The 27,802-nt window shown below is 37.5% G+C and overlaps 1 protein-coding gene across 4 annotated transcripts in view; it reads left to right on the forward strand.

The window, feature by feature from the left end:
• IFT80 (intraflagellar transport 80) overlaps positions 1–24,495 on the forward strand; it is a 53,045-nt gene extending 28,550 nt beyond the window's left edge. For 2 of the 4 annotated variants that reach the window (XM_086618055.1, XM_086618054.1), the window contains 12 exons: positions 4,670–4,849; positions 7,539–7,657; positions 8,522–8,596; positions 10,374–10,537; positions 13,620–13,684; positions 14,452–14,587; positions 15,270–15,417; positions 16,196–16,367; positions 19,234–19,323; positions 19,421–19,593; positions 20,810–20,933; positions 23,832–24,495. In XM_086618055.1, the coding sequence (XP_086474181.1) occupies positions 4,670–4,849; positions 7,539–7,657; positions 8,522–8,596; positions 10,374–10,537; positions 13,620–13,684; positions 14,452–14,587; positions 15,270–15,417; positions 16,196–16,367; positions 19,234–19,323; positions 19,421–19,593; positions 20,810–20,933; positions 23,832–23,945 (1,560 nt within the window). In that variant the 3' untranslated portion in view covers positions 23,946–24,495. Of the gene's footprint in view, positions 1–4,669; positions 4,850–7,538; positions 7,658–8,521; positions 8,597–10,373; positions 10,538–13,619; positions 13,685–14,451; positions 14,588–15,269; positions 15,418–16,195; positions 16,368–16,806; positions 16,825–19,233; positions 19,324–19,420; positions 19,594–19,900; positions 19,983–20,809; positions 20,934–23,831 lie in introns of those variants that run through there. The other 2 variants (XM_086618051.1, XM_086618052.1) reach the window with 2 other exon arrangements.
• Positions 24,496–27,802: the final 3,307 nt, after the last annotated feature.

The raw sequence follows: 27,802 nt of genomic DNA on the forward strand, positions 1-27,802 counted from the left end.
ATACATATTTCCCACAAGCTAATTCCGTATATGTGTGTATATTCAGGTGTTTCTGATGCACCTAAGTATGGATTTGCTTTGGATAATTGATTTTTATAATCCTGTCAGATCCAATTTGCCTTCCATTGCATCAGAAAATTAATAGTCATTTTCTGAGAAGCTTCTTGGCAGTTTGCACTGAAGTGTCGGTTCATCTCTCGGAAGCAGTAAGAGCTGATTGCCAGCTTTTAATGGGCATTCAGACTATAATGTATTTTCAGATGTCAGCTACCTCTGCACTAATGTGAAGTGCCCTGTGGGGCACAAGGAGAACTGAGCCTTCACTTAATAAGTAAATAAATAAAGGTCCTCTGTTATTAGGACCTGAAAACTTTCTGTGTCGGACTTGGATCGGAGGCTGGTTCTACCCCACTTGTCTTGGTTTATATTAATTGGGGCATAAAGGGACAAGAGCATGGATTTGCTGTTAGCACATGCTGTTCTCTGATTCCTGGAACGGATTGTGGAGGAGATTGCCTGTTTTCTTTTCATAAACAACAGCAAAATAATGGGCAAAGACTATTATTGAAGTCAGTGTATTGGGTATGCGGTGTAGATTCTGACATCATGGGGAGGTTCAGCAGTATGAGCTTTAGTTCAGCTTATGTCAGCATCCCTTGTTCAAAACTCCACGTCCTGGTAAACAGAGCCGAAACAGAGACCAGGCAGGACCAACCAAGTGTCCTTTGCACAGCTGACATCAGTATTACTCTTATAAAGTAAAATTTTAAAAAATACTCTTTCTTCACAATGTTTTTTCAAAACATTTATGCTGTGGTATTATGTGGATAACCATTCTTAATGTATTGCATTCAGTCCAGAAATAATAACTGACTAGATCCTGCATATTGAGTCTTGGAGCATCACTGTTATACATGTTCCTGGGACACAGAGTTCTCTGAATCTGCTCATTGAAATCATTTCATCGACATCTCAAGAGCCTATTCAGTTTCCACTTATGGAAGTCAGACAGTATCCAATGATTATAGTACTTCATCCTTTTTACTACGTTGTGCAATCGGAAAAGGAAAGCTGAAATTATTGCTTTTATGTATTTGTTTAATATAATTAAACTTTTATAGCTACTGGTTTTGTTCTTGAAAGAGTTCGTTGAATTCAATGAAAAATTAATTATGACACAGGAAAAGTATAAGCCAAAGAGTAATACCCAAGTATTATATTGCAGCTAATGTTAAAACAACATATAGTCATATTCATACTTCTTTTTTTTTTAAAAAACTTAGTGTATCTAGGAAATACATAACAACTATTCTATTTCAGTTTTTGAAAATCGTTCCTATCTTACAAATGGAGAGCTAAATTATTTTTATTATAACATTTTGTATACATGATAAATGTACCAGACATCTGCAGGGAGTATGAATCATTTGAGTGGTCTGAGTTACACTGAGAGCTTTCAAAAATAACTGGAAAATAAAACTTTGTAGTTGTTTTACATATTTTTTTTTTCTAAAAAAATCTGGTTGTAGTCTGGAAATATTTTACTGAGTATTTCAACTACCTATAAAGACTTATAGGCTGTTTTTTTTAAAAAAGTAGTTTAGAAATGTATCCTCCCAGAGCTGCAGTGTATCTGCTGTGCATTCAAAAAAGTAGCACCAAAGCCACGTTCTTCAGCTTCCTTAAACTGGTTCTTAGTTGATGACTTGATGCCCCTTTATTATTTGTTCTGACTGATGGGTACATCCTTGATCAAAAGGAAATGACCTCAGAAACAGCCTTTTCTGTTTGGGAGGATCCCAATATTCAATTTTGAAATAGTACTTCTTCAAACCGCTCTCAGATGGATCACATCTGGCCAGCTGTGAAAAATACATCTCAGATGTTGGACATGTAGAGCGTTCTCTGAGTGTGGTTGTTACAATCATTGGTCCTACAACCTCAAGAGCTTACTGATCTGCCGTGTGAAGATGTCAGACATAGTTAAATATTGTGCTCTTAGTTACTATAGAGTGTTTCATACAGAATACATCCCATTGAGGTGGAAGAGTACAGACAGTAAGTCCAGGTCATGGACTTTTCTCCAAAATTTACAATTACATCGTATTCTGCAGCTCATTAGCCCAGCTGGGAGGCTGAATTTCATCCCATCGTGTTTCCTTGCTATTGAATGTTTAAGTCTGAGGCCTTTATTTTACCGTAATTTTGTGATTTCATTTCTTATAAAGCACATGAAGACTTTGTGTGAAGGACTTAGTATTTCTTGGGGTTTGGGTACTGCAAAAGAAATCAGAATATGAAATGTGTTAGAAACATTAGGTAAGCGTTTCTTCAGCTGTCTCCCTTTTGGTGTAATATCATGTATCCAAAAGTCATGAGAATCCAATGTCTACATTTAACTTCAATCCCATGTTTTTTCTGATTTGATTCTTAAGATTTAAAATGTATTGGAATATTCAGGCAGTTCTTCAATTGTTGAATGTATTTTATTACATAGTCTTGAAGAGGCTATAGTTGAGATTTGCTTCTCATTTTAAAACCTGGTTTAATGTCTTCCTAAAAGTCCATAAAAAGGTGATTTCATTTTTTTGTCATCCACTTTCAGGAAAGCACCTATGTGGAGTTTTGGAATGATTTCTGATTTTTCACAAGACTGTATTGATGAGGATCCAGCTAAACTTTAGGGGAGTCTTGTACATAAGGCTGGGGGAATTTAAGAATAAAGTTCTTCATTAGAGGAAATGTAAATATTGAAAAGTAACAAAATTAGATTTAGTACTAAGTGTAAACCTCGCTTGTAACTACATTCATGCTGTGGATCAGAGGAAAAAATCAAATGCTACTTTTAATACCTCTTCCTTATTCTTTGTGCTAGGGGGATTTAGAGTTTGGGGTTTTTTTCAAAGAATAAGAAACCATGTGCTGTTTCCTTAAAGCTCATGCTCTACCTGTGCATCCCCGTTGCACTGGAACAGGTGATTCCGTGGTGCCATGTGGGGAGGATGGAGGAGCTCTGTGCCCTGGGCAGAGGCAGGCAAGGAATTAAAATGTTAAATGCAGCTTACACCCTGTCACTAGAGAGTGTAAAGCTCTTTTTTTTAATTTTATTTTATTTTATTTTATTTTTTAATTAAAAGCATCTTTTAGCAGCCAGCCTACAGTTCATAGAATCATAGAATGGTTTGGGTTGGAAGGGACCTCAAAGATCATCTAGTTTCAACCCCCCTGCCATGGGCAGGGACACCCTCCACTACACCAGGTTGACCAAAACCTCATCCAACCTGGCCTTGAACACTTCCAGGGATGGGGCAGCCACAGCTTCTCTGGGCAGCCTGTTCCAGTGCCTCACCACCCTCAATGTAAAAAAATTCTTCCTTATATCTAATCGAAATATGTTATATATATTCATGAAGTGCTGTATAATCCCTGGTGTCGTTGGCCTGAGCTGGCTAGCTGCTTGGGCAGAGCGGCGTGTCTCCTAGTCCCTAATCCATCCGTGCCACACTGCAAGCTTCCGATCACTGCTGCTTTCACAGCTTCCCGCTGTCCCAACAATTTTGAGCCTCCATTTAAAAACCAGCAAACCAAACTGATAAATATATTTTAATAGACGTAGATGATGTAAACCAGTAGTAGAAGATGAAGGAAAAACGTTAGCAGCAATACCACAGAAATGCATTCTTTAGGTCCAAGTGAGCCTTTCCACCTTGCAAAATCCAGTTAGTAGGAAAATGTGCCATGATGCCCAAAATTTTGCCTGCTGTTTGAATCTCCAGGAAAGCAGGTGCGCTACTTATTTGAGAATAGAATTCTGAAATAGAGTTATTTCACCTGTGCCCCCGTGCATTAAACTGTGATACTCCTCTGTGAGCACTACTTAATTCGTCTAAAACGAAAGCAACACACAGAGTTATTGTTTCTCATTCTCTCCGAAGCTAGGCCAGCTGTCACTGCTTTGGTTGCAGTAATGTTTCATTATTTTGTTGTTATTGCAAGCAGAGCAATTTTTAATACATCCTTCCCCTGTACAGGAACAACAGAGACTAGAGGAAAAAGTAGGCAAGGTACCAAGCTGCTTTTTTGTGTTAGGAGGACAACAGCACACAGGCATTGCTTTCAGAGCTTTCAGTAATCCACCAACATCCCTTTTGTTGGAAGCATGGAGGGAAGCAACACACAAGCTTTGCAATTCTCATTATGCTGGGATAGGAGTGCCCAGTTTATACTGACTGGTTTTGCCCAGGCCTTGCTATTTCTGTACGAGCTGCTGTCACTGCAGCATAAACCAAACGCATCACGCTTGAGACCACGGCCCGTTACACCCATGCACCCAGGATAATTGTTTCTGAGTGCATTCACTTAATTTTTGTGTAGTGATTGTCTAGATTTATGAATGACTAAGCACACTGTAAATGTACTGTGACTAGATAACTTTGACCTAATGTACTTCAGGCTTTGTGTCATTTTTCGTTTCTCGTTTTCCTTTTTGTGTCCCTGTTTTTCAAGAATCTGACTTAAGACATCTAATCTCTTTGATTTGCCTATTCAAGCTGTGATAAAAAGTTAGTTCATTGATGTTTCTTAAAAAAATTATAACCGTTTTTACAATAAATCATTTCCAAAAAGTACCCAAAAAAAAATTAAGATTTCTTTTCTCTTTTTCTGCAAGTGGTCTTATGCTTTAGAGAAGCCAAACACTGGCAGCATATTCAATATTGCTTGGTCTATTGATGGCACTCAGCTGGCTGGAGCATGTGGGAATGGACATGTCATTTTTGCCCACGTCGTGGAGCAACGCTGGGAGTGGAAGAACTTTGAAATAACATTAATTAAGAGGAGAACCATGGAGGTAATCTTTGCAGTTCAGAGCGGTGCACTTTGATTAGTAGCTTTCTAAGGCTTTTTTTCGTACAAAATGAGAATTTTTAATCCTCGACAAAACATTATCCTTTTTTTTTTTACTGTGTATATAGGACTGAAAACGTTTAAGATGATGAAATAGCCAGAGTTAGCAAACGGTATAAATAATTTTCAGTTGTACAGAAGATCAGATCCGTGTAAACCAAACTGGACCACCAGATGGACCAGAATTACATAACTCAGAAGGACTTTAGCCTCCAGAAAAATGCAAAGCTCATTTGAAGAGCCTGTGAAATTAGCTGTGGGAGGCCTCTCACAAAAGAGATAATTTCAAATGTAATGAAAATGTTTATGCAGAAAACAATACAAATACATTGGCCAAAACCAAAGCATCATATGAAACAGTATTACAGTAACTGTCACCAAAGATGAAGCTGCATAATGAAGTGTAGATAATACAGAGGAGCTCACTCTGTCTGCATTCATGAGTTGTTGGAGGCACTGATGCACTTTGTAATAGCTAATGCTTTAGTAAGGTTTACTGTATCCCTGTCATTAATGAAGCCATGATGAATGTTGCTGGTTTGGGGCGTTTCCAGATAAATTTGGTTGCCGACTATAACTGTAAAGAGTCGTAATGTGCTTTTCTGCACCACATATTGTATTACAGCCTAGATTCAGATCTTCCAGAGCTAGAGAAATTTGTCATATATGATATAACGTAGATCAGGTACCTACGTGGTGCTTCCAGCTGAGTACTGAGCGTTGACCTCGTCAGGAGCTGCCAAGTCTCAGCACTGCTGGAAATGAAACAAGCCCCTACATGTGGTTTCTGGAGCTTAAGTTTAGGATCCTTCTTTTGAAAAACCTTGGCCTGAATCCACATTTAGGTTACCAAATATCTGGGAATTAATACAAAAATATGAATTTTTACCTTCTAATTTGTCCTCTGTGTTCCCAGACACTGACTCACAACATTCACTCTCTGAACACTGGGATAATAAAAGATTTCCATTCTTACAGATTTTCCAAATTACACATTTGGTGTTGGACACCAGGCCAATATCTTCAATATCGAAGTCAAGTTCCTAAATTCCTAATTAGGCCCTTAAATGTTTTTTGGTCTTGCTTCTTTTAATGTTGAATATGTAATTGGGAAAAGTTGTAACAACAGAAATGCTGTATTACAATTTGGTCCGGTGGGTGGGATAACATGAGTCAGTGTCTGGGAACACAGAAGACAAATTAGCAGGTAAAAATTCATATTTCTTCTTTCATTCCCAGACATCGACTCGTAACAGATGGGCTCTGTGAATAATCTCCAGGGTGTTTGAATATGCAAACAACTGAGGAAGTATAGCTAACCCTGCTTCAGGACTAATTTTTTTATTTTATTATTTTGTAGTGATTTTATTTTATTCCTGTTTATGTAGGAAAATATTGCCTACAAAAATGTTCTGGATGCATTCTTTTTTTCTGAGTACTACAATAGCTAAGTTAATTATGGACATATCACTGCAGTAGACATAGCAATTAATGTCTTTGGAAATGGTTTCTACGCTTTCATAATAATTGAGTTCAGTCCTTGTTTTGCAATTGATTGCATAATGGAGAAAATCAGAAAGAAGTTACCACCCTTAGAATGGTGACATCTGAAAAAAAACAAAAAACAAAAAACACCACAAATCCCAAAAAAACCCAAACAAACACCAAAACCTTTGTCATTAGATATTTCCTTAGATTTTAGCTGCTTAAAATCTTTGAGCTCAAAAATCTGTGTTGATTAAAGGCAAACTGTGATTTTCTTGAAACATTGTCATTTGAGCAGATTTTCACAGAAATGGCAGAGGCACAGCTTGCTCACCGAGGCAGTCTCCTAAATTTCCCTTACTTCAGAGTGTGGTAGCATTAAAATATGTGCTAGAGCTATTCAACATCTAGACAACATATCGTTGTCCAAAGCTTGGATATTGCTGGACTGTTTTGATGGGATTGCTGAAGTATTACATTTCAAATGTTGAAATAATCAGCAACTGAACACTGAGCCTTAAAATGGGAACTCTCAGACACCTTTGATCTCAGATGATTTTATCATAGAATCATAGATTCATAGAATGGTTTGGGTTGGAAGGGACCTCAAAGATCATCCAGTTCCAACCCCCCTGCCATGGGCAGGGAAATCCTCCAGTACACCAGGTTGCCCAAAGCCTCATCCAACCTGGCCTTGAACACTGCCAGGGATGGGGCAGCCACAGCTTCTCTGGGCAACCTGTGCCAGTGCCTCACCACCCTCAATGTAAAGAATTTCTTTCTTGTATCTAACCTAAATCTGCCCTCTTTCAGTTTAAATCCATTGCTCCTTGTCCTAATGGGCTGCCAAATTACACCCATTATCAACTATGGGTGTAATACTGCATTTATATCTTCTGTATTCCAACATGCATTAATTACTCCTTTCTTTTAAGGAACTTTATCCAGCTCTTCAGTAATTATTCATTGTTTATTCAGAGTTTACAGAACCTTTGAGTTTAAATTTTCACCAGTGCTGTGAAAGTGCTTATTCCCACGTAGGTACCTTCTGCTAATGGCATAATAGTATCAGCATGTACTTACAATAAGAAAGAATATACTATTTCCCTAGTTTCCATTTCAGTCAACCAAATTTTTCCTTTGATTAGGTGCACAACGTTATTAATGACGCGGTAGATTTGCTGGAATTCCGTGACAGGGTTATTAAGGCCTCTTTGAACTACGGGCATTTGGTTGTTTCAACTTCTCTTCAGTGTTACGTGTTTTCGTAAGTAATACGAATGCATGAAGCTTTCTCAAGTTCATCTAACAGTTGTAAGAGAGGAGCAGAAACTTTGTTTGAAGGATAATAGTTTATTTTTTTTAAAAAGCTAATCGAAATATTTAATGGAACCTAGCATCATCTACAACAAAATGTATTGAAGTATAGTTGTCCTCTCTCGTTATCCTCAATTTCAGCTTCTTGCTGGTGCTGTGACTGCCTGTTCATTTCCCTACAAAAATTTGACAGGCTTTCTTTTCACGTAGAGGCAGTAGGAATGGTGGTGGGATGCAAACGTATTTGTCCCCATTAGGTGCCTCCATCCAGGGACTCCTTTTGTTGGATGCTGCTTCTGGCATTCCATTATTTTGGAATAGAATAGGAATGATTCAATCCTGCATCATGTTTTAAGAACATGATATTCTATTTCATATACTGAAATTTAAAGTTTACTCCTGAAGGCACTTATCTGTTCATGAGATGACTAATGCTAAACAATAATGCAGCCTATAATAGGGCACATGAGAGGGACTCTGTAAAAGAGTTGAACCACAATTCAGAAATATTTTAAAAATATGTTTTCTTCATATAAATATGATTTTACTGTTTACTAAGACTCATAGGTCAGCTGCTGCTAGTGTGAAGGGATGCAAAAATGAAGGCAGAAGTGTTATTGGATCGTACTGCATGGTTATCAGTGTTACTCGACTTCCTAAATGCTATTTTCCTTTTGCAAACCTCCCTTTTTAGGAATTTTAGATGATTAAAATGTGTATGCTTTACTTAGTGAATTCAACTTTGTATTTGCAATGATATGTGAAGATTATCAGTTTTAATGAATGATGAATTTTTTTTTTTTTTTTTTTTCAGTACAAAGAACTGGAACACACCACTGATCTTCGACCTAAAGGAAGGAACAGTTAGTTTGATTCTACAAGCAGAAAGGTAGTTTACTTCTTGTAATGCTCATGATTAGATGTGAACATGAGCTTCCCAAAGCTTTGTTATATAACATGAGCAGGTATAGAAGTATTAGAAATAGACAAAAAGTATACAGTGTTGGTAAGCAGCATGTAGCTGGTGTATTTGCCTTAGATCTATGATGATGGTAATTAACCTTTTCATACATTATGTATGTTTATAGTCTTACTTGACTTTGAATTTCTTCCTTAGATCTAATGGAAATCTCCCCTCTTTCAGTTTAAAGCCATTGCCCCTTGTCCTGTCACTACATGCCCTTTTCCAAAGCCCCTCTCCAGCTTTCTTGTAGCCCCTGTAGGTACTGGAAGGCTGCTGGAAGATCTCCCTGGAGCCTTCTCTTCTCCAGGCTGAACAATCCCAACTCTCTCAGCCTGTCTTCAGCCTGTTTTGTCTTGCCAATTAAAAGTAAATTTCAAAACCACGACACAGATTCTTTAGCAGTGTAGGTGAAATGAACCTGAGGTTTTGGTAAAACCAGTGTGCCTCAACAGATACATGTGCAAACAGACAGTAGTTCATTTGGTGCCAGGGGCTGCTAACATTTACCATAGCTGAGGGTCTAACAACTGGCTTTTTGTTTATGGATGTGTTTTGTGTCTATGAGCCACAGATACTGTACTTACCAAACAGTTATTGTTATGTAGAACTATTTATGTTCTGTGTAGAATTTTGCGTTCCTGCAAATAAGTTGTTTTTCACTGAAGCCCTGCGTTGTAATAGACGGTGATCAGTTCATAAAAAGTATCTTCTGTTTGCTTTACTGTATAATCTAGTCATACTGAAAGAGGGGAGATTTAGATTAGATCTAAGGAAGAAATTCTTCCCTCTGAGGGTGGTGAGGCACTGGCACAGGTTGCCCAGAGAAGCTGTGGCTCCCCCATCCCTGGAAGTGTTCAAGGCCAGGTGGGATGAGGCTTTGGGCAACCTGGTGTAGTGGAAGGTGTCCCTGCCCGTGGCAGGGGAGTTGGAACTGGATGATCTTTGAGGTCCCTTCCAACCCAAACCAGTCTGTGATTCTATGATTCTATGAAATGATACAAATAATATTATTTCAAAGCTAACTGTAAACATAGCAAGGTGGATGTTGGTCTCTTTTGCCAAGTAACAAGTGATAGGATGAGAGGAAACAGCCCCAAGTTGCTCCTGGGGAGGTTTAGATTGGATATTAGGAAAAATTTCTTCACCAAAAGGCTTGTCAAACATTGGAACAGGCTGCCCAGGGAAGTGGTTGAGTCACCGTCCCTGAAGGTACTTGAAAGACGTGTAGATGTGGTGCTGAGGGACATGGTTTAGTGGTGGACTTGGCAGTGCTTGGTTAACAGTTGGACTCAATGATCTTCAAGGTCTTTTCGAACCTAAATTATTCTATGATTAAAGCTGTTTCTCACATATGTATACACGTGGGGTGATGTGTGGGGAGTGCTGTCTGCAGCTGCATGCTTCATCATCAGGAGTTACAGGATTTAAATCTTGTAATATCTAGAACAGATAAAATCATAGTGATTGCAGATAATCAGTGTTTCTCATAGAAAAAGATAACGTTCACATAAAAACTGAAATTTTCCATGCAGAACTTTCAGAATATCAACTTTGAAATGTAAGGCTTAGAAATGATGTAGTTTAACTGAAAACAATTGCAGGATATTAGAAAATTACCTTCCAATTGTTGAAACTGTCATCATGTTTTTCTGTATTATTTAGAGATTTACATTTTTTTGGGTGGTTTTTTTTTATTTTTCAGGCATTTTCTTCTTGTAGATGGTGGAGGACTTTATTTATATTCATATGAAGGAAGATTAATTTCCTCTCCAAAATTTCCAGGAATGAGAACAGACATTTTAAATGCCCAGACAGTATCTCTGAGTAATGATACTCTAGCAGTAAAAGACAAAGCTGATGAAAAGGGTAAGTTCTCAGTTCTAATAGTTCCATGGTTGCTAAGAATTGATGATGAAGTTTTCATCATCTTCACCTTTAACTTTGCTTAGCATAGTTATGGTAAAAAAGAAAGCATAAAGCATAAACAATTTATCTGTGATATAAATTAAAGATAATATTTATTATAAAAATGAATGAAAATAACGGGTCTTGCTTAACTTTGATTAAAAAACTTAGAGAATGAGGTATGTCCCTGAACTTCCAGTTGTGTGTAATGCATCAGAGAACCATGGAATATTTACAGTAAATAATTGAACAGTAGGTTTTCACTCTCTGACGTGATTTTCTAAAGAAGTATCTCAGCAACTTTTTCTGCTTGACTGCTGCTCTTAGAAGCTATCAGTACATTAGCTGTGATTAAAATTAGTTCTCAGATGTTTGCTCTAGTTTTTTTTTTGTTTGGATCTTTACAGTGTGTAAATTTTATATGCAGCTGATATGACCGTAGTTAAAAACTGTGATGTTCTGACTCAGTATTGTCTTCTCGAAGATTTTTATGCTCTTAAATTTTGTGTTATGGCATCAAAAGCACTATGTTCTAAAACACAACATGGCCAAATGAGCTTCAGGTACATTTTTGCATTAAGGAGGGGTACAGGAATATTTTTTTGCCAATGAGATTTTTTCCTTTGTTCTCTCTCTTGATGCAAACGTGTAGTTTGCATGTGCAACAATTTGCATTTTAAGTATCTGCTGGAGACAGACACTTCCATTGCTGGAAAACCCATGGCCCTATGACTTCTGCCTTACAATACAGGGCTGCAGTGCTATCTGTAGCTGTATTTTTCCTGCAACATCTACTTCCGAAAATATTATCCTGAAGCGTCAAAACATTAAAGATACCTAAAATAGATGTGTATTAATTAAAATGGATTTTAATTAGCACAGATACATTTCACTGTAAATTATTCAGAAGAAAGAAGCAGTTTGCAAAACCAGAAAAGATAAGTGAAGAGTTGCATCTTTTTTCTGATCTTTTCTCTTTTACTCTGTCTGTGTCTACGTATTTATATTACACAAGGGTATGTATGTTTGTTTATATATTACTTAATGTATATTAACACAGAGACTTTATTTTATTGCCATATTGACACCTTGATGCAGTTAGAATTAAAACAATAGAAGTGTTTTAAATAAACCGAGGTTATATAGAAAATTCATCCAAAAATATCGACTGCTGCCTATATTAATGCATATTTAAGATTTTGGTGGTAAACTCCCTCTCTTGCCCCATTCCCCTGCCCATCTTGAACAGACAGAAGACCATCGCCATCTTCTAACCATTCTTGAAAATCTGGTCAGCTGGTTCTGCACACAGGCTGATCTTCATCAAAACATTCACAGAGGCTGGGTTTCTGGCTATGTTTTCAAGATAAACTCTCCAAATGATCCTGTTGATAGGAGCTTCCATCAGGGCAACGAGTAAGGGTGGATTTTTTTTTCTTTTTTAGATAAGAGCCCCACTAGTAGTGGTAAAAAGCCGTATAATACGCCAGCACATGGGAAAACAGATTCTTGGCACAGGAAACCGTGGCTTATCTGGGCCTGTTTATTCTTCTTGACTCACCCCAGCAGAAGTGGTTTTTTTCTTTGCCCTATTTTGAGGGCAGGTCTGTTCTTCCTAACGCACAGCATTACAGAAATATCTAAGATAGCTCCATTTGATACAGGAAGCAGTTGACACGTTCTAGCATGGAGCTCTACAAGCTAATTTACTCTGGAACAGAGAGATGACTTGCTGTGCTCCAGTGTTGTTACCTGGATATTCTTCCTCTTTCAGTAATCTAGAAAACAGATTGTAAAGTCATGTGGAGTTTTTGCAGTTAGGAAAAAAAACACCACTACAACTTCAAACTTATTTTCCGAAATACCTTTATGAGCATTGTAGATGAATGAAAAGTTAAGCAATTTTACTTGTCAATTAGATACAGTGGTTTTCTTTAAAACTCTCTTAATCTCACTTCCTATAGATAGTTTAGTAGCAGTAAAACTGGATGTATAGCTCGGTCAAAATAAATTTCATGCAGGGAGCCATGCATAGAAGTGAGAAAAGCAGTACTTCTTAGGAACAACTAGTTTTCTTTTGTGTATTTAGCCAGCTGCCAAGAGCAACGCTTGTGCAAAACCCTTTCTTTTCCTCCTCTGCAAACCCAACCAGTGCTTTCTGAACACCTGCTCTTACAGTTGTTGGTTTTTTTTTGAATTCTGCCTGCATAACCATTGACCTCAAACCAACATCCTGTGTCCTAGTGAACGAAACACACAGCAGGATTAACATGTTAACATCGCCATCCTTTGGAATGAACCTGTATGTTCCTTTTATGTTGTTAAATTTATATTTATTACTTACAAGTAGCGTGCTGAAGCCACAGGTGGGATGTGTTATTGACCATCTGAAATGTTTGTGTCACATCTGTGTTTTCCATGAACAGACTTGGAATCATGTGCTTCAAATTACAGCCGGTGTTCCTTAAAAAGTTACTGTTTTCTCTAGGTTTGAATACTCTCCCTACGTTTGTCTGAGTATATAAAGTACATTTGCATAGTTTTTGAACACTCATGGGTGTGTGTGCATCACACACACACAGGAGAGAGAGAGAGAAAGAGAAACTTTATTTTTAGGCAAGTTGCAAATTTGAGTCTTCATTGTATATCCCAGAAATACAGATGATGTAGGTGGGGGTTTTTTGGAGAGTTTTGTACTTTGGTGTGTTTTTTTCTCATTTTTGAGGGTGAGACAGGGAGAGAGTGAAACTGATGAACTTTTGGTAAAGATTACAAGAATTATGTATAAAATTCAAGTATATCTGAATAAAGCAGATACTTTTTTTGAAGAAGCCAGTTATTAATGTATTGTCATTAACTGTATCATCATGACAAGCAGGAACCCTAAACTGTCCTGGAAGAAAATATGCCTAGGGACCACTGTATTAAGAATTCAAAATAGAGCAGATTATTATCAAAATAGAGAATGCTTCTGAAGAATGTTGTACCCAATAGTTCAAAGGACAGCTTTCCATTTAACCAGTAATCTATTTTATTTCTTCAGTTATCTACATATTTGAAGCTTTGTCTGGAAAGCCATTGGGTGATGGAAAGCCTCTAACCCATAAGGTAAGGTGAAGGATAGAATGTCTCTTTATTATACTTGGAAATTAAGAATAAATAATGAGTTTCCTCAATAATGGGTCTAATAACCTATTAGCAGTTGACAATCTTAATAGAAAGGAGCTTGACAACTCTAGCTCTTCTGAAAATCAGATTCTTTTATGCAGTGTTGATGTAGAAAGGGATATACTATAGATTATCAGTTACTGGTATGTGTTTCCCATGCACGTAAGAGTTTGAAACTCCAGGCAAATAGTTTTGTTTCCGTTGCATGCACTCCAGAGCAACTTTTATTAGTGCCAACCTGTTGTTAGCATTGAAGAAAAGAGCATCAGTGGAAAGTTGTCTGTCTTCAATCTGAGCTTTTACTGGTTTTACTTCAAAATTGATTGCCTGAACTGCATTTACTCTTCTTCAGTCTCCTGGTATACAACAAAAGCCAAATTAGGCAGCTTCTTTGGAGAGAGGAATAAACATTCGTCTTTTAGGCAGCTTTTGGTTTGGGACTGCCACTTGTATTTCTGTAGCTTTATAGTAAATTCCTAAACTGCTCTGCTCTTCTCTGTTGCAGTTTTGTTTTAATCTGCATGAAATTCAATTTACATAGCATTGCATTCAACAGAGAAGACACGCATAAAGTGTCTTCACAATCCAATTTTTCGGGAGTTTTATGCCTTGTTCATAGTAAAACATTCATTTGTTTTGAATTTCACATGCTTTCTGTGATACGACTCTCCAAAATAAAAATCAGATATTTTCTTTTACCTTTTCAGATGGAAATTGTGGAGATTGCTTTGGACCAGAAAGGACTTACAAATGAAAGAAAAATAGCTTTTATTGATAAGAACAGAGATCTTTACATTACTTCAGTTAAACGGTTTGGAAAAGAACAGAAGATTGTCAAAATAGGTAAGAAAAATTCAAAATAACCTTTAACTACCTGTTGGCAGGTAACCAGATCTTTATCTAGTACAAGAGACAAAATTTTGCTTTTTAAATAATAGTGAAATTGGACTTGAAAAAACTAGAAATAGTTCTGTGGCTTTCGTAAGATAGTGGTAGAAACAACTTTACTACATTTTATCTGAATTCTGATAACTTTTATGTTAGTTGCACATAAAGCAGTTGTTAACATTTAAGCAATTGTCATTGCATTTAGAATAAGGAGCTCAGAGGATATTGGAGAAGGATGTATTCCTAAGAATTGTTCAATACGGAGTCTCTCAGATATTTTCCTTGCAAATGCAAACTCTTAAGTTCATCGTATTTTTAATTAAAACTTTAAATGCTGTAGACCGATGCATGATCCAGTAAGTATGAAGGCACAGTCTGACCGCTGTATTAATTTTGATCTTCAGTCTCAAAACTAAGTCCAAAAACCATTATTCTGAAAAGAACTTTATTTCAGAAAGAGAGACCTGAATTTGGCTGAGAGTTTGTAAGATGTTACTCTGCAAACTAGGAGGTTAAAACCAGTCCTTACAAAAGGAACTGAGAATGACTAATAATTACCTTTTCACTGCAGTTTGGAGAAGTGTACATTGATTTTGAAGTTTCTCGTGGAAATGCATGTTATTCTGTTATCTTTAAGGAACAATGGTTCAAACTTTGGCTTGGAATGACACGTCTAACATTCTTTGTGGGATTCAAGATACCCGTTTTACAGTCTGGTACTACCCCAACACCGTCTACGTAGATAAAGATCTTTTGCCAAAAACTCTGTATGAAAAAGATGCAAGGTAGTATATCCTTTTTGATCAAAATAATATTAACTAGTATTTTAACTAGTTTACTTATTCCTTAAAGGATTATGTTAATTCTGACAGTTGAAGTAGAAGCCAGGGTTGCAACTTCTAAAATTCCTTTCATGTAACTACCTCTTGATTAGGAAATGAGGAAAAAGTGTTTTATAAGGTACATCATAAAGTTCAGAGTTGAACTGATGATGCGCCGTTTAAAAGTAGAGTAGCATCTTGATGCAAAAGTAACATTTTAATTGCATCTCTTGAATTATTACCATAGTTGTTTGTAAACAAACAAACAAAGAAAAAAGATCTGTTTAGAGTATCTGTTGGAAATCAAAAATATCAAGATATTAGTTCACAGATAATATTATTTCTAGCTCAGCCTGTTTACTTTATGTGTTTACTTCAGCCTGCATACTTTGTGGTATGAAATTCTTCATATAGAATACCTGCATTCATTATTTCATTCTAAAAGTTATGGGAGCCCAAATATTTTTTTACTGAAAAATGTATTTGAAAATTTTTGCACAAATACCCAGTTTGCATCCGCCTTACAGCCAGTAAATATGCATAACTATCATTTTATTTTTAGAGAACATTACAGCTACCTGTGGGATATAACTGTTGAATAACTAAGTGCTTAGATTTTTATATGCTCTGAAAATGAAATATAATCACGCTGTAATTTTGAAACAAAGATTTCTTGAAATTCCTAATGTTATTTTCAGTAAGAAGGAAATGAATATTAACTTACCTTTCTTTCTCTACCCAGTGAATTTAGCAAAAACCCCCAGATTGTATATTTTGTAGGAAACCAAATAACAATTAGAAGAGCAGATGGTTCACTTATTCACCTCAATATTTCACCTTATCCTGCGATTCTTCATGAATATGTCAGTAGTTCTAAATGGGAAGATGCTGTCAGATTGTGTCGCTTTGTCAAGGTAAATGCCAATTACTGAGAACATTCAGATATCATTTCACTTACAATATTTATGTTTTCGAGTATTACTTTAATAATGGTAATTGCATATCAGATGTTGCATCTCATTTCCATTCTTCTGCTTTGTTGCTGATTATTTTGGGGCTGGGCATGAGAAAGTATACATTTTTCATAATTGCATAATATACGTATGCATCATTTCATATTTTTCAATATACATAATAAAAATTCTGATTTTTATTCACACCAAAGTCCAGATGGATTGGACACAGGTAGTCACAGAAGTTAGTAGTAAGTTTAAGTTTTCAGGACTAGGCCTTGATATAACCAATTAAAAATGATCTGCATCTCCACACACAGTTGCCTTGTATATTTTCATATTTTATTTCACTTGTTTTCGATTTTATTTTTTTCCTTTGCTTTCTTTTGTATGTATTTAGGCAACAGCAACAGATGAGGTGAGTCTGGCAGCCTTTAAAACAAGCAGAAATCCCCCCAAACCCTGCTTCCTTTCCCCCATTTACTCCTAGAAAAGAGTTTAGTGCTTTCGTATGATTATCATGACCTTAAATGTATATTTAAAATATTTTGATATTTGCATTATTAAATCAGTACACATCCAGATAATTTGAGTTGTATAATTGTGTTTATTTTGAGTGTTACCCCTTTAAGAGTAGGCTTCGATTCCAGTATTTGGCAGTGGGAACTGGGATTTCAAATTTCAGATACAGTATTATGTTAACTTTTTTGAGTAATCTAAATGCATCATCTTTAAAAATAAAACAACTGTATTGGGTGGTAAAATTCATAATATCTTTTCTTTCTGATTAATATGAAGGTTTTCGAATTCATGGATTTTTTTAGTCGACCTTTTCGTTAATCTTTTTCATTCTTATGGCTAGATTCATCCAATGAGTTTAATCATTCTTAAAAGGAAAAATATTGAAAATATTCGGTGCTTTTTGAATGAAATGCCAAGATAGGTATCATATTTTTTCACTGTCCTTTTTTTATGTGCTTTTCCTCATTAGTCCATATCTGTCAACGAGTGAGGAGGGCCTTTCTCTCAAGAAAAGCTGTAACAGAATCTTTATTTTCGGTGTGGAGAGTATTCACATCATCTGGTTTTAAGCATCTAAGTTAGGTACCTAGGTCTCAGTCTTTGAAGACTTCTTTCCATTGATTATAAAAGAAAGTTTTTGTCTTTGAGAGAAAGTGATGTAACCTGACCTGAACTAGATGGTGTGAATATCCTTTCTATTTTGCAATTTGTATTGTTTGGGCTAAGGGATGGCCTGGAATACATTATGGCAAGGTAAACAGAGCCATCACAGCTGGTCTTGGGTTGAGTACTTTGTCTTCCATGATTCCTAAACTCTTCGTGGAGATACAGGGCTGTTTTGTTGAGTTTGGCAACCTAGGTAGACAATTCAAAGTATTTCCAATCAGGAGTAACAAAACGGACCGTCTTTCTGAGGAAGGAGAGAACAGCAAGACCTATTGGTGAAAAACTCCTCCTAGAAACTTGGTCTCTTCCATAATTTCAGGCTGAGCTGTCAGTATTTTATCAATCAATTTTCTAAATAATAGAGAACTGGGAAGAGAACGTGACAGAGATTTTGTGAGCATTGCATTCTCTGAATTTTAATTCTCCCAAATGATGGGCTACCAGCAGGATGGTTTGTCTTGTCCTGAATCCTGATAAAGAGTAGGAACATATGGCCAGAGTAGGAACACGTGCAGAGATGGTGCTAGTGAAACCACAGCCTTAGGCTGAATTACTGTATTTTATTGGCATTAGTGGCTCCTACCAGTTTTGTTTTTATCCAAAAGCAGTTGTGAGACAGGGCATGGGGATGTGTTTAGAGCATACTCAGTGTAGCTGTTTATTCTGATTTAAATCAATAGTCATCCTATGCTGCTTCAAAAAAGCTATTGACGTTGCAAAGTGTTCGTTTTCAAATTTGTTATTGAACGTATTTAACAAAAATATTAAAACCCGCTGAATTCCTAGAGCGCGCGTGGACTGACAAGTGCATTCAAAATTATATTTTTCCTGTCTGAACTAGAATTTTCAGGTGTGGTAGCCTAAAATATATTAGCTAATATGTTTCATAGTATATCTTTGTTACAACGTTGTCAGACTTGAAAAGGGAAGATACCAAAATGTCAGGTTGTGTAAAAAAAAAAAATGCAAAAGTCATGAAAATAGAAAACAAGGGTGTACTATTGTTATTACCACTAAGTTTTTCTGATTCTTAATTCTAAATATAAAAAGTACTGAAAATATCACAAAGGAGACAGAACTTTCAAGCTCTTACTTACTTTTCAGCAGGTTCATTGTGCTACAGTCAAGTAATTTTTTTTCTTTCTCTTTCATTTTTAGTACATTTATGATAAACGTGCAGTTATTGTTACTGTCAACGTCATGGTTCCAGTACAGTCATTTGTGAAGCCAGGTTGAGATCAGCCAGGTTAAAATAATTTTTTTTTAACCACAACCAGTGCTTTGGTTTTCAGCGTAGTTCCACGAGCAGTGACAGAGACACCGATGATAAGGTCATAAAGTGGTACTGTGGCAAGAGTTCATTACTGGCCGAGATGCTGAAAACTAATGATTCATTCAGCCACTCTGCCAGTCTCAGCTGATCACAGTATCAGCTTTTTTGTAATGAAGGAGTTCTGAGAAAGAATTAAGTAGTGACTTCCTAACGAGAGGCTTAGACTACGGTGCCATGAATGGCATACTGAGTAATGTTGCATCGTTACACATTATTTTCAGGACTTGTATACTTCCTTTGAAAAGTCATTTTTAGCATGATAATAAATATTTGAAGTTTTAAAAGTTGCTTTTTTTAAAATTTCAGGATCAAACTATGTGGGCATGTTTAGCTGCTATGGCAGTTGCCAACAAAGACATGGCTACTGCAGAAATCGCCTATGCATCAATTGGTGAGGTAAGAAAATTGAGCTATTTATTTCCAGTTAAATTGCTGCAAAACTAATTTTATTAATTCGTTTCCCTTGTTAAACTATTGTGCGTCTCGTTAACAGATTGACAAAGTTCAGTATATCAATTCCATCAAAGACCTTCCCTCAAAAGAGTCAAGGATGGCTCATATACTGCTGTTCAGTGGAAACACCCAAGAAGCTGAAACCCTGCTTCTCCAGACAGGCCTTGTTTATCAAGCTATTCAAGTCAACATTAATCTCTACAATTGGGACAGGTAGTATTTCTTTAAAGAAAATAAGTTTATGAGCAGTCCTGCTGAGGTAACCTGTAAATTATTTTCATCAGTTGTTTTATTGCAGGTACTTGGCCAACTAATTTCTTATCTTTAGTTGCCCATGTAAAAAAGATGAAGTAAATCATATCCTGCCCATAACCAACAAAAGTAACTGTTTTTCTGCCATGTTTAGAAGATACGAGTTGTCCTGGTTTTGGCTGGACACAAGTATTCTGTGATAAAAGTCCAAAACATGCTTGGAAGCGTTTTTAAATAACATTTTGCTTTTTCATTATTCTTAACGCAGAAAAGTCCTCAGTGATACCTCAAACTGTATGTGACCCTCAAAGAATTAAGGCTGTTTTGAAATGTCTTGTTGCTAAAAATAGGTACGTGGCTATTCAGGCTCCCAGCACTGTGTAGGTGGATGAAATATGAATTAGGCCTGAGAAAACAAAGTAGGAATTTCTCCTTTAAACAAAACCCCACGTTTTCTAACCGAATCTTCTGAGGCCATTTACTACTAATTTCTCTGCTATTCTATTCGGATCACTGTGGGCAAAAAAGTTGTTTTTCCCCTACATATCTGTGGGTTTTTATTATGTTGCCTAATGTGTATCATCTAAAAACTGTGCATATCAAACATGAGTATTCACAGAATCATAGAATCATAGATTCTATGAAGAAATAGAAAGAAATAGAAATAGAAATTCTAAGAAAACAGATGTGAGTAATCAATTATACTAATCCAACGACTAATCTTTCCCACCTGTAGAATATTAATAAATGCTGTGTATCATACACCGTAAACGTGTATTATGACAGTGTTCAGAAGTGATTCCTGACTATAATAAAGTTATTAAAAATTATTACTTTTGCCCCTTTATATTGATAGAGAGTGCTAAACTCTAACCATTCTACTGCTTTGAAACAAAAAGACTCCTGTTGTCAGACACCGATGATGTGATGAGGTTGTCAACAGAAATCATTCTTGGGTATTTTTCATAGTATGCATCATAAAGTAGGCAGTCTCCTTCACTGGCTACTTTTAACCTCCTGTGACTGATAGTAGTGTAAAACTGCTTGCCACTGTAGATTAGGAATCTTTGCCTGCAGCCCAAATGCTTTTCAGTGTATCATTTTGCAAAACCGTTGTGATTGTAGTTGTGCCAGAGCGTTTGTAGAGCCTGACAAGCCCGTTTCTGTTTTATTCCAGGGCTCTAGAACTAGCAGTAAAGCACAAGACACATGTTGACACAGTCCTGGCTTATCGACAAAAGTTCCTAGAGGATTTTGGTAAAAAAGAAACGAACAAAAGATTTTTGCAATATGCAGAAGGTGTAAGTATTCCTCAGAATTATTCCTATAGCTTTAGGTCAGCCTGCTCTTTGTACTCGGTTTGGGAGCGCAGGGTGGGAAATTACTCTTACATTTTTCTTCTGTGGCTCAAATGTGGACACAAATGTTGAGATTTTACATCTGAGAACAAGTTCATAGCTTGGTGTGTGGCTGCTTGGCTAGTAATAGTTGTGTACGTGTTTTATTGGAAGGCACAGATACAGAATGTATATGTTTAGTATCTGGCAAGGATTATACAAACGAAGGCACAGTTGTTTTCTATGAGCAGGGAGCTAGACCTCAGTGTGGCTGAATGTGTACCTCTTAAATGTCTTCAACATTTTTATGTAATTTTATGGATAGCAATAGTAACAAACTTTGAAGGTACTCAGATATATATTAAGAGTGAACTATGAACCGTTCCATCAAATACGACAAACAGCTAAGTACCCAATTTCATCGAACCTCTGGAAACCCTCTCCATCATCAGTAGGTCATTTCAGTTTATTAGTGTTTCACAGATCTTACAGTTCATAAGCTAAACGTGCCTTAGATTCCACTGGAGGAGGGCTGTGTGTTTCCTTTCTGAGAGGCACCACGTGCACCTTAGGCAGCATTTTCACTGCACAGCCATGTGTCCTTCCTGCTCTTCCCCTCACTGTTCCTAAACAGTCTGAGAGGGAAAGGACAGAGACATGTACTTGACTGTGTTAGACCCTTTCATCCACTGTGACTCATGGATCAGGAAGTACATCTGAGCTGTTAGTTCAGATCCTTTAATTGGACACTGCCCATTGCTCATTACACTTCCAATAAAGCTTGGCTTCTAATGCACTTCGTTAGCTTTTAGCACTTCTAAAGATGCTTCATTTCCTGAACAATAATAAAAGCCTGCACATATCTAGCCCCTCAATGAACTACTCTGCAGTACTTTGACTAGAAAGTACAGAAAAATAACAGAACAGATTCCAAGCACTCTTATCATGCTGCAATTCCAGCTGCTATGCTGGAAGTGTGTCTTCTACATACTTTAAATCCATTATTGAGCAAAGATCGTGTCAATCCCCTGATGCTTCTGAAAGAGACTCTTTAGATAATACTGTCTTGTCTTTAAATTATCAAGAAAGCTGTAGTTTCTGGAAGAATTCCTAAGCAATAACACCTTGTCAGTGGCAAGGTGTGAGCAGAGTGGCACGAGTGGAGCCTGTTTCACCTTACACTCAGTCTTGAAACTTGGGTCTCAGGCTGCAGAAGGTTCTTGGAGTAGAGAAGTCCTTTTCTGCATCCATGTTCTGGAGGTCTTGTCTGCTGGATCTGAAACTAGGAGGGAACTTACTTAATGAAGTGGATAGAATCATAGAATCATAGAATCATAGAATGGTTAGGGTTGGAAGGGACCTCAAAGATCATCTAGTTCCAACCCCTGCCATGGGCAGGGAAATCAAGATTTTAAGCTCTTGGCTACAGTGGCAACTAAATTCTTGATGCAGCCTGTCAGACTCATATAGCAAAGTTAGAAGGAAACGTTAAGGGCATTGAAGAGAAAAGCAAGATTTTGTGCTGCTATTCCTTCTCAGGGGAAAAAAAAAGGTCTCAGTTTCCCTCTCACCACCTAAAGCTCCTTCAGGCTTACGGAAAGAGTTTTTACCTCTTTTCTATACCGCAGCCGAGAGCATTGATCTGCAGTCAGGTACAGAATGTAAACAATGTGCTTAGTTGTTATATCTCACATCTTTATGTATAAGGTATTATGAACCTGGTATGTATACTGAGAATCCCTATCTTGGCAGTTACCAGGTGTCACTGGCAAGGGTTGTTGGCTTCACTGGCAAGTAGCTCTCTGGGCTAGATGGCAGAGTTAGCCCTATAAGTGGTATGTTTAGCATCTGTGTGACATCTGTTAAAGCAAACACATTCTTTCTTAGAGCTCCATAAAGATTTCAGTCATCGGATCCAAAGCACCTGGACCCAGTAAATGCATCCTGAATAGAGGGATTAACCTTTTCACATGAGCATGAGGGTATTGCAATTACATCTTCCCTCGTTGAGAATCTTCCTTGTTATTTAGTGACTTAGTTAACAGAGTAACAACTACTCTGAAAATTCCCTGTGCAGCAGTTAAGATTTTTTTTTTCCATCCCATCTTTGACAGTCTTAATTCTCCAGCAATGAAACTGAACCTCGCAATTACATTTTTGCCCAGTTTTTTGACATGTTTTTATAGTCATCAAATGCACCGTGATCCATTTTTTTTCTTGTTAAGCATTTTTGGAAAGGAAGACAACTGTTGTACCCCACTGTACCATGGATATTGTACTATATCTATTGCCTGAAGTTTCACTGAAATAGAATACAGCCAGAAGATGATGGTTCTCTGCAGCTGGAGAAATGCCAGCATAAAGCTAAAACACTTATTGATGCAGAAGGCAGATTTCAGGCAGAAATCTGATTTCTGTTACATCAGATAACTAGTGTAATATGCTATCAGTTTACTTAGTGGATTTTAGGTGCAGTCAGGAGACATCACTGCATTTATTATTGACGAAGGGATAGGACACAGATGTCATTACATTTAAATCAGATGCAAGCTGATCCAAGTTATTTTCGTGGTTTAATGTTGGGGTTTTTTTGCCAGTCACAATGAGATGTGTTGGTATTTGTTGAAATATATGAAGCTTGTTTTATTTTAAAAGTGGAAAGCTCAGTTTGTTAAAACTCAATGGGGTCTTCATACATTCCATTAGTGTCAGTTGTCACTTGTCCCTGAAGAACTCTATAATGATTGATATGGTCACTTTTTAATTCTAACTTCCAATTTTCCTGTTAGTGAGTAGCTATTTGTTTGACCTCTCTATATAATGTCAGTTGACCTCTGCATACTTGCTTTTCTGTTCTTACAGCTGGAAGTCGACTGGAATAAAATCAAAGCCAAAATCGAGATGGAAATTGCTAAAGAAAGAGAACGAGCAGCAGCCAGTCCGGCAGTGAGAGCCAGTGTAACTGTGCAGCAATAGCTCTCTCCTTGGTCACCGTAGGAATTCCTTCTTGAATATCTTTGTGCTGGCATATTTTGACAATCATAAATAAAAAAAGCCACAGCAAACATTTTGTGGGGAACGGGAGTGAGAATTGGTGTAGTTCCTGTTAATTGTTGGATGGTGGGCAGGATTATTTATTTACTACAGTCTCATTTTGAGCTGAGTTTATGTTCTGATACCATAGCTCCAGTGAGTAACCTACACTGTCAACCATAATACACATATGAGACAAAAAGGAAATTAACTATCTTTCCGTTAGTGGCTTTTAAATTTTCATTGCCATTAAAGTTATTTAACCTTGGTTGCCTCCAATTAAGTACCAATTTCCCTGTTTTTAAGCACCTAGTTAAGTAGTTTGGTTGTTTCTGCAACCTCAGGGACCTCTGAAAAGGCTTGTTTAAATTGCCCTAGAACAAATCTAGCAAACTCTAAGTGTTGAAAATTAAAAAAGGAGCTTGCACCTAAAAAGTGCAAAAGAATATTTCACTTTTCACAGTTACAGTAATACATGTTTCTGCTAGTACATGTATTTCTAGCAAGTTCTTTAATAGATGGTTTCAGATGACTTCAGCAACTCAGGTTTGTCACTGTATCAAGTTATTTAGCAATAAAGGGTATTTTTTGAGATAATGTAAATTGTTTAAAATACTATGGAATGTGCTTTGAATGTTGTTTGAAGTAACAAACAGCATCATTGGTTGATTTTGTAGCATCTAAGATGTATAATTGACAATGATATTGAGAGCTTCCTTAAGGTTAAAATACCACAGTCATTTAGAACAAAGAAGAGCTTTTCGAATGTTTTTTTCTGCCCAAAGCACTTGATTTGAAAATACTGTTGTACATTTGGGTTATTTCATCAAGATGTATTGTTCTTTGTTTTACATATGAAAGTGGCTGCATATGTTGGATGTTCTCTGCAGAAGCCCCCTGCATTTTAAATACGTGAGCAGGTTATTCGTAATCGACGTCGTATAATACATGTCTTGCAAATGTTGCCACTGAAATGTGAAATATCTCTATATCTGGCAAACTTCGGTTTTACGAATCATATGACACTTTTTTGCATAGTTCATAAGTTTCTTAATACAGACAAATAAAGAGGTTTTTTTTATATGTATCTAATAGATGATGCATGAGGTGATGTCCGTTGATTTACCTCACTGCTAAATAAAACAGCAGTTTTGATGTAGCTCATTTGAAGCTCTGCAGTGTTCTGGTGTACTGACATGTGGCAAAGTGAACACCTTCACCTTCCATTGACTTGCAGAAAGCACTTACTAGTCCCAGAATGAACCCAAAAATATCACTAATGGCAAGTGTTTAATGTTAAATTGATGAAGCCTGGCTCAGATTTGTAATGCAATGTAAGCAATTTTTGAAGACCAGTCTAGTAGTGATCCAAAGTTCAGGGACTCGACTCGATCTTGCTCTTTCATTCTTGGGCCAGTTGAAAGTACAGCAGAGGCAGCAAATTCACTCAGCTTCTTAAAAATGCCTGGTGCAACAATTACCAGTTGCAAAGATGAGATAAAACGATGGAATGGAGGCCGTGCTTGCAAAGGTTCCCTCTTAGACTGACTGCCCTTCAGGCTGATGTTGATGTCATTCACAGAAAATGGTACTGCAGTACTTTAAACTAGATCTTCATGTCTCAGTGTTATATATTTTTTTTCCCAATCTTGCAGTGTAAAATAGGACAAACCTAAATAATCTGTTAATGTAAAATCAGTGCCCTACGCTGCGTTACAGGACAGCCATCTTACATCCCAGTCTCCAGGCGTTGTCCATCGTCTCTTTGGTGATGGACAGAGGTTGCCATCTGTTCCTTGTGGGCAGTTTTCTACTGATGGTACACAGCAGCCACCATACGCTTCTAAGAGAAGTTACTGGTGGGTGCCAGTGGTGATTGCAGTGAAGAGCAGTGAAAAGAGCATTTTAGGAACATCCTCTTGGATTTGACAAAAAAAAAATCTTGGAAGTACTGCTTTAATCTAGCTTTACACCACGTTTTAACTATCATTTTGGCTCCAATTATTCCATGTAATGCAAATAGTTAAAGAAACTTTTTTTATTTTTACCTCTAGCTTATCTTTTTTATGGTTTGCGTATTTTTAATAGCTCAGAGGAAAAAGGAAAAATATTTTTTGTGTTCTGGTATTTGAGACAGTGAGACTTCGAGATCTGTAGTTGTCTGTCAGATTTTATGTCTTTGGAGCTGGAACAGGATGAAGCTTTCAGTCATCTGACATGAAAACTTAATTTCACAGTTTAAGTCGAGCCATTTCCTACCGCAGGAAGACAAATGTTCATCTCGAAAAGATGCTGTGTATGAGATAACTCTGGGTATATCCCATTTGTAGCAGAGGCCAGAAGCTGTGTCATGGAAGCATCTTTGTCTGAAGGAGATGAGAGGTAACAGCAGGTAAGAGGTGGCATTCGAGTGTGTCTGGGAGTTGTGATTCTGTTTGTGGCTTCGTTGTGGCCTCTGTCTGCCTCGCTTCTTCCGTCTGCAGATGGGAGTAATGTCTTTAGCGACGTCGCAGAGCTGGTTGTTGGATTCTGAGAAGTTGATGTACATAATGCTCTCAGGCAGCAGAAAGGCTGGTGAATTATCACTCTAAAGGTTTTCAAACCCCAAACCAATAAATGTTAATAAATGTCATGGCACTGGATGAAGGTGGCCAGTACTGTTATTCCCTTATTGACAGATGATGTCACTTGCCCATTGTCATCCAGCAGGCCTGTGCAAGCTGGCAATAGGACCAAGCCATCTCTTCAGCTGAGCCCTAGCTACCGATCCAGACAGCTGTAAGGAGACCACCCTCATCCCTGCTCGAAACTGGAATAGTTGGTGAAGGGTATTGAAACGCCAAGGAATCCATTTGCAAAGCAGACAACAAGATTTAGCTGTGCAGCTCTCGTAGAATTTAACAGAAACTGCCCAGATACCATTTGTCAGAGGTTTCACAGCCAGGAGTCCAGTGAGATCTGTGTCTGCAGTAAGCACAGCTGGGGAGGAAGCTTCATGGGGTCTGCCTTGAGCTGCAGCAGGACTTCATAGAATCACAGAATCATAGAACGGTTTGGGTTGAAAGGGACCTTCAAGACCATCTAGTTCCAACTCCCCTGCCATGGGCAGGGACACCCTCGACTACACCAGGTTGCCCAAAGCCTCATCCAGCCTGACCTTGAACACTTCCAGGGATGGGGCAGCCACAACTTCTCTGGGCAACCTGTTCCAGTGCCTCACCACCCTCAGAGGGAAGAATTTCTTCCTTAGATCTAATCAAAATTTCCTCTTCCAGTTTAAATCCATTGCCCCTTGTCCTGTCACTACACGCCCTTGTAAAAAGCCCCTCTCCAGCTTTCCTGTAGCCCCTTTAAATGCTGGAAGGTACTTAAGGCACGTTTTATCCAAACCTATCAACCTGCATTCTGTTGAAAGGTCAAATTTGCTATTGTAGATAACAAGAAATGTCCTGCAGTCCACTGAGACTTACTCTTTGCTATTTCCTCAGAATATATATAGATTCTACTGAATAGTGAGTGGAGATACTGATGGTAAAAGTAGGGGGAAAGAAGCACTATCCATTGAATTTTGATGATGTGTTGGTCCTTGTCATTCCAGAAGACACAAAATAGGAACCAAAATTTGGTGTTACGCTGACAGAGTGAGCCAAGCTGAGAAATACACTCCTTTTCAAGCAGTAAAGCAATTTGAGAGCTATATCATACTGGCGTGGTGCCAACCTTGACATGATTTTTCAGCCATATCGGGTAAATCTACCCGAAAAGTACCGTAAGCCCACTGTGTCTGGTTTGGGCCCCCT

Source organism: Tauraco erythrolophus, chromosome 11 (assembly GCF_009769465.1).
Source record: "Tauraco erythrolophus isolate bTauEry1 chromosome 11, bTauEry1.pri, whole genome shotgun sequence".
Taxonomy (NCBI): domain Eukaryota; kingdom Metazoa; phylum Chordata; class Aves; order Musophagiformes; family Musophagidae; genus Tauraco; species Tauraco erythrolophus.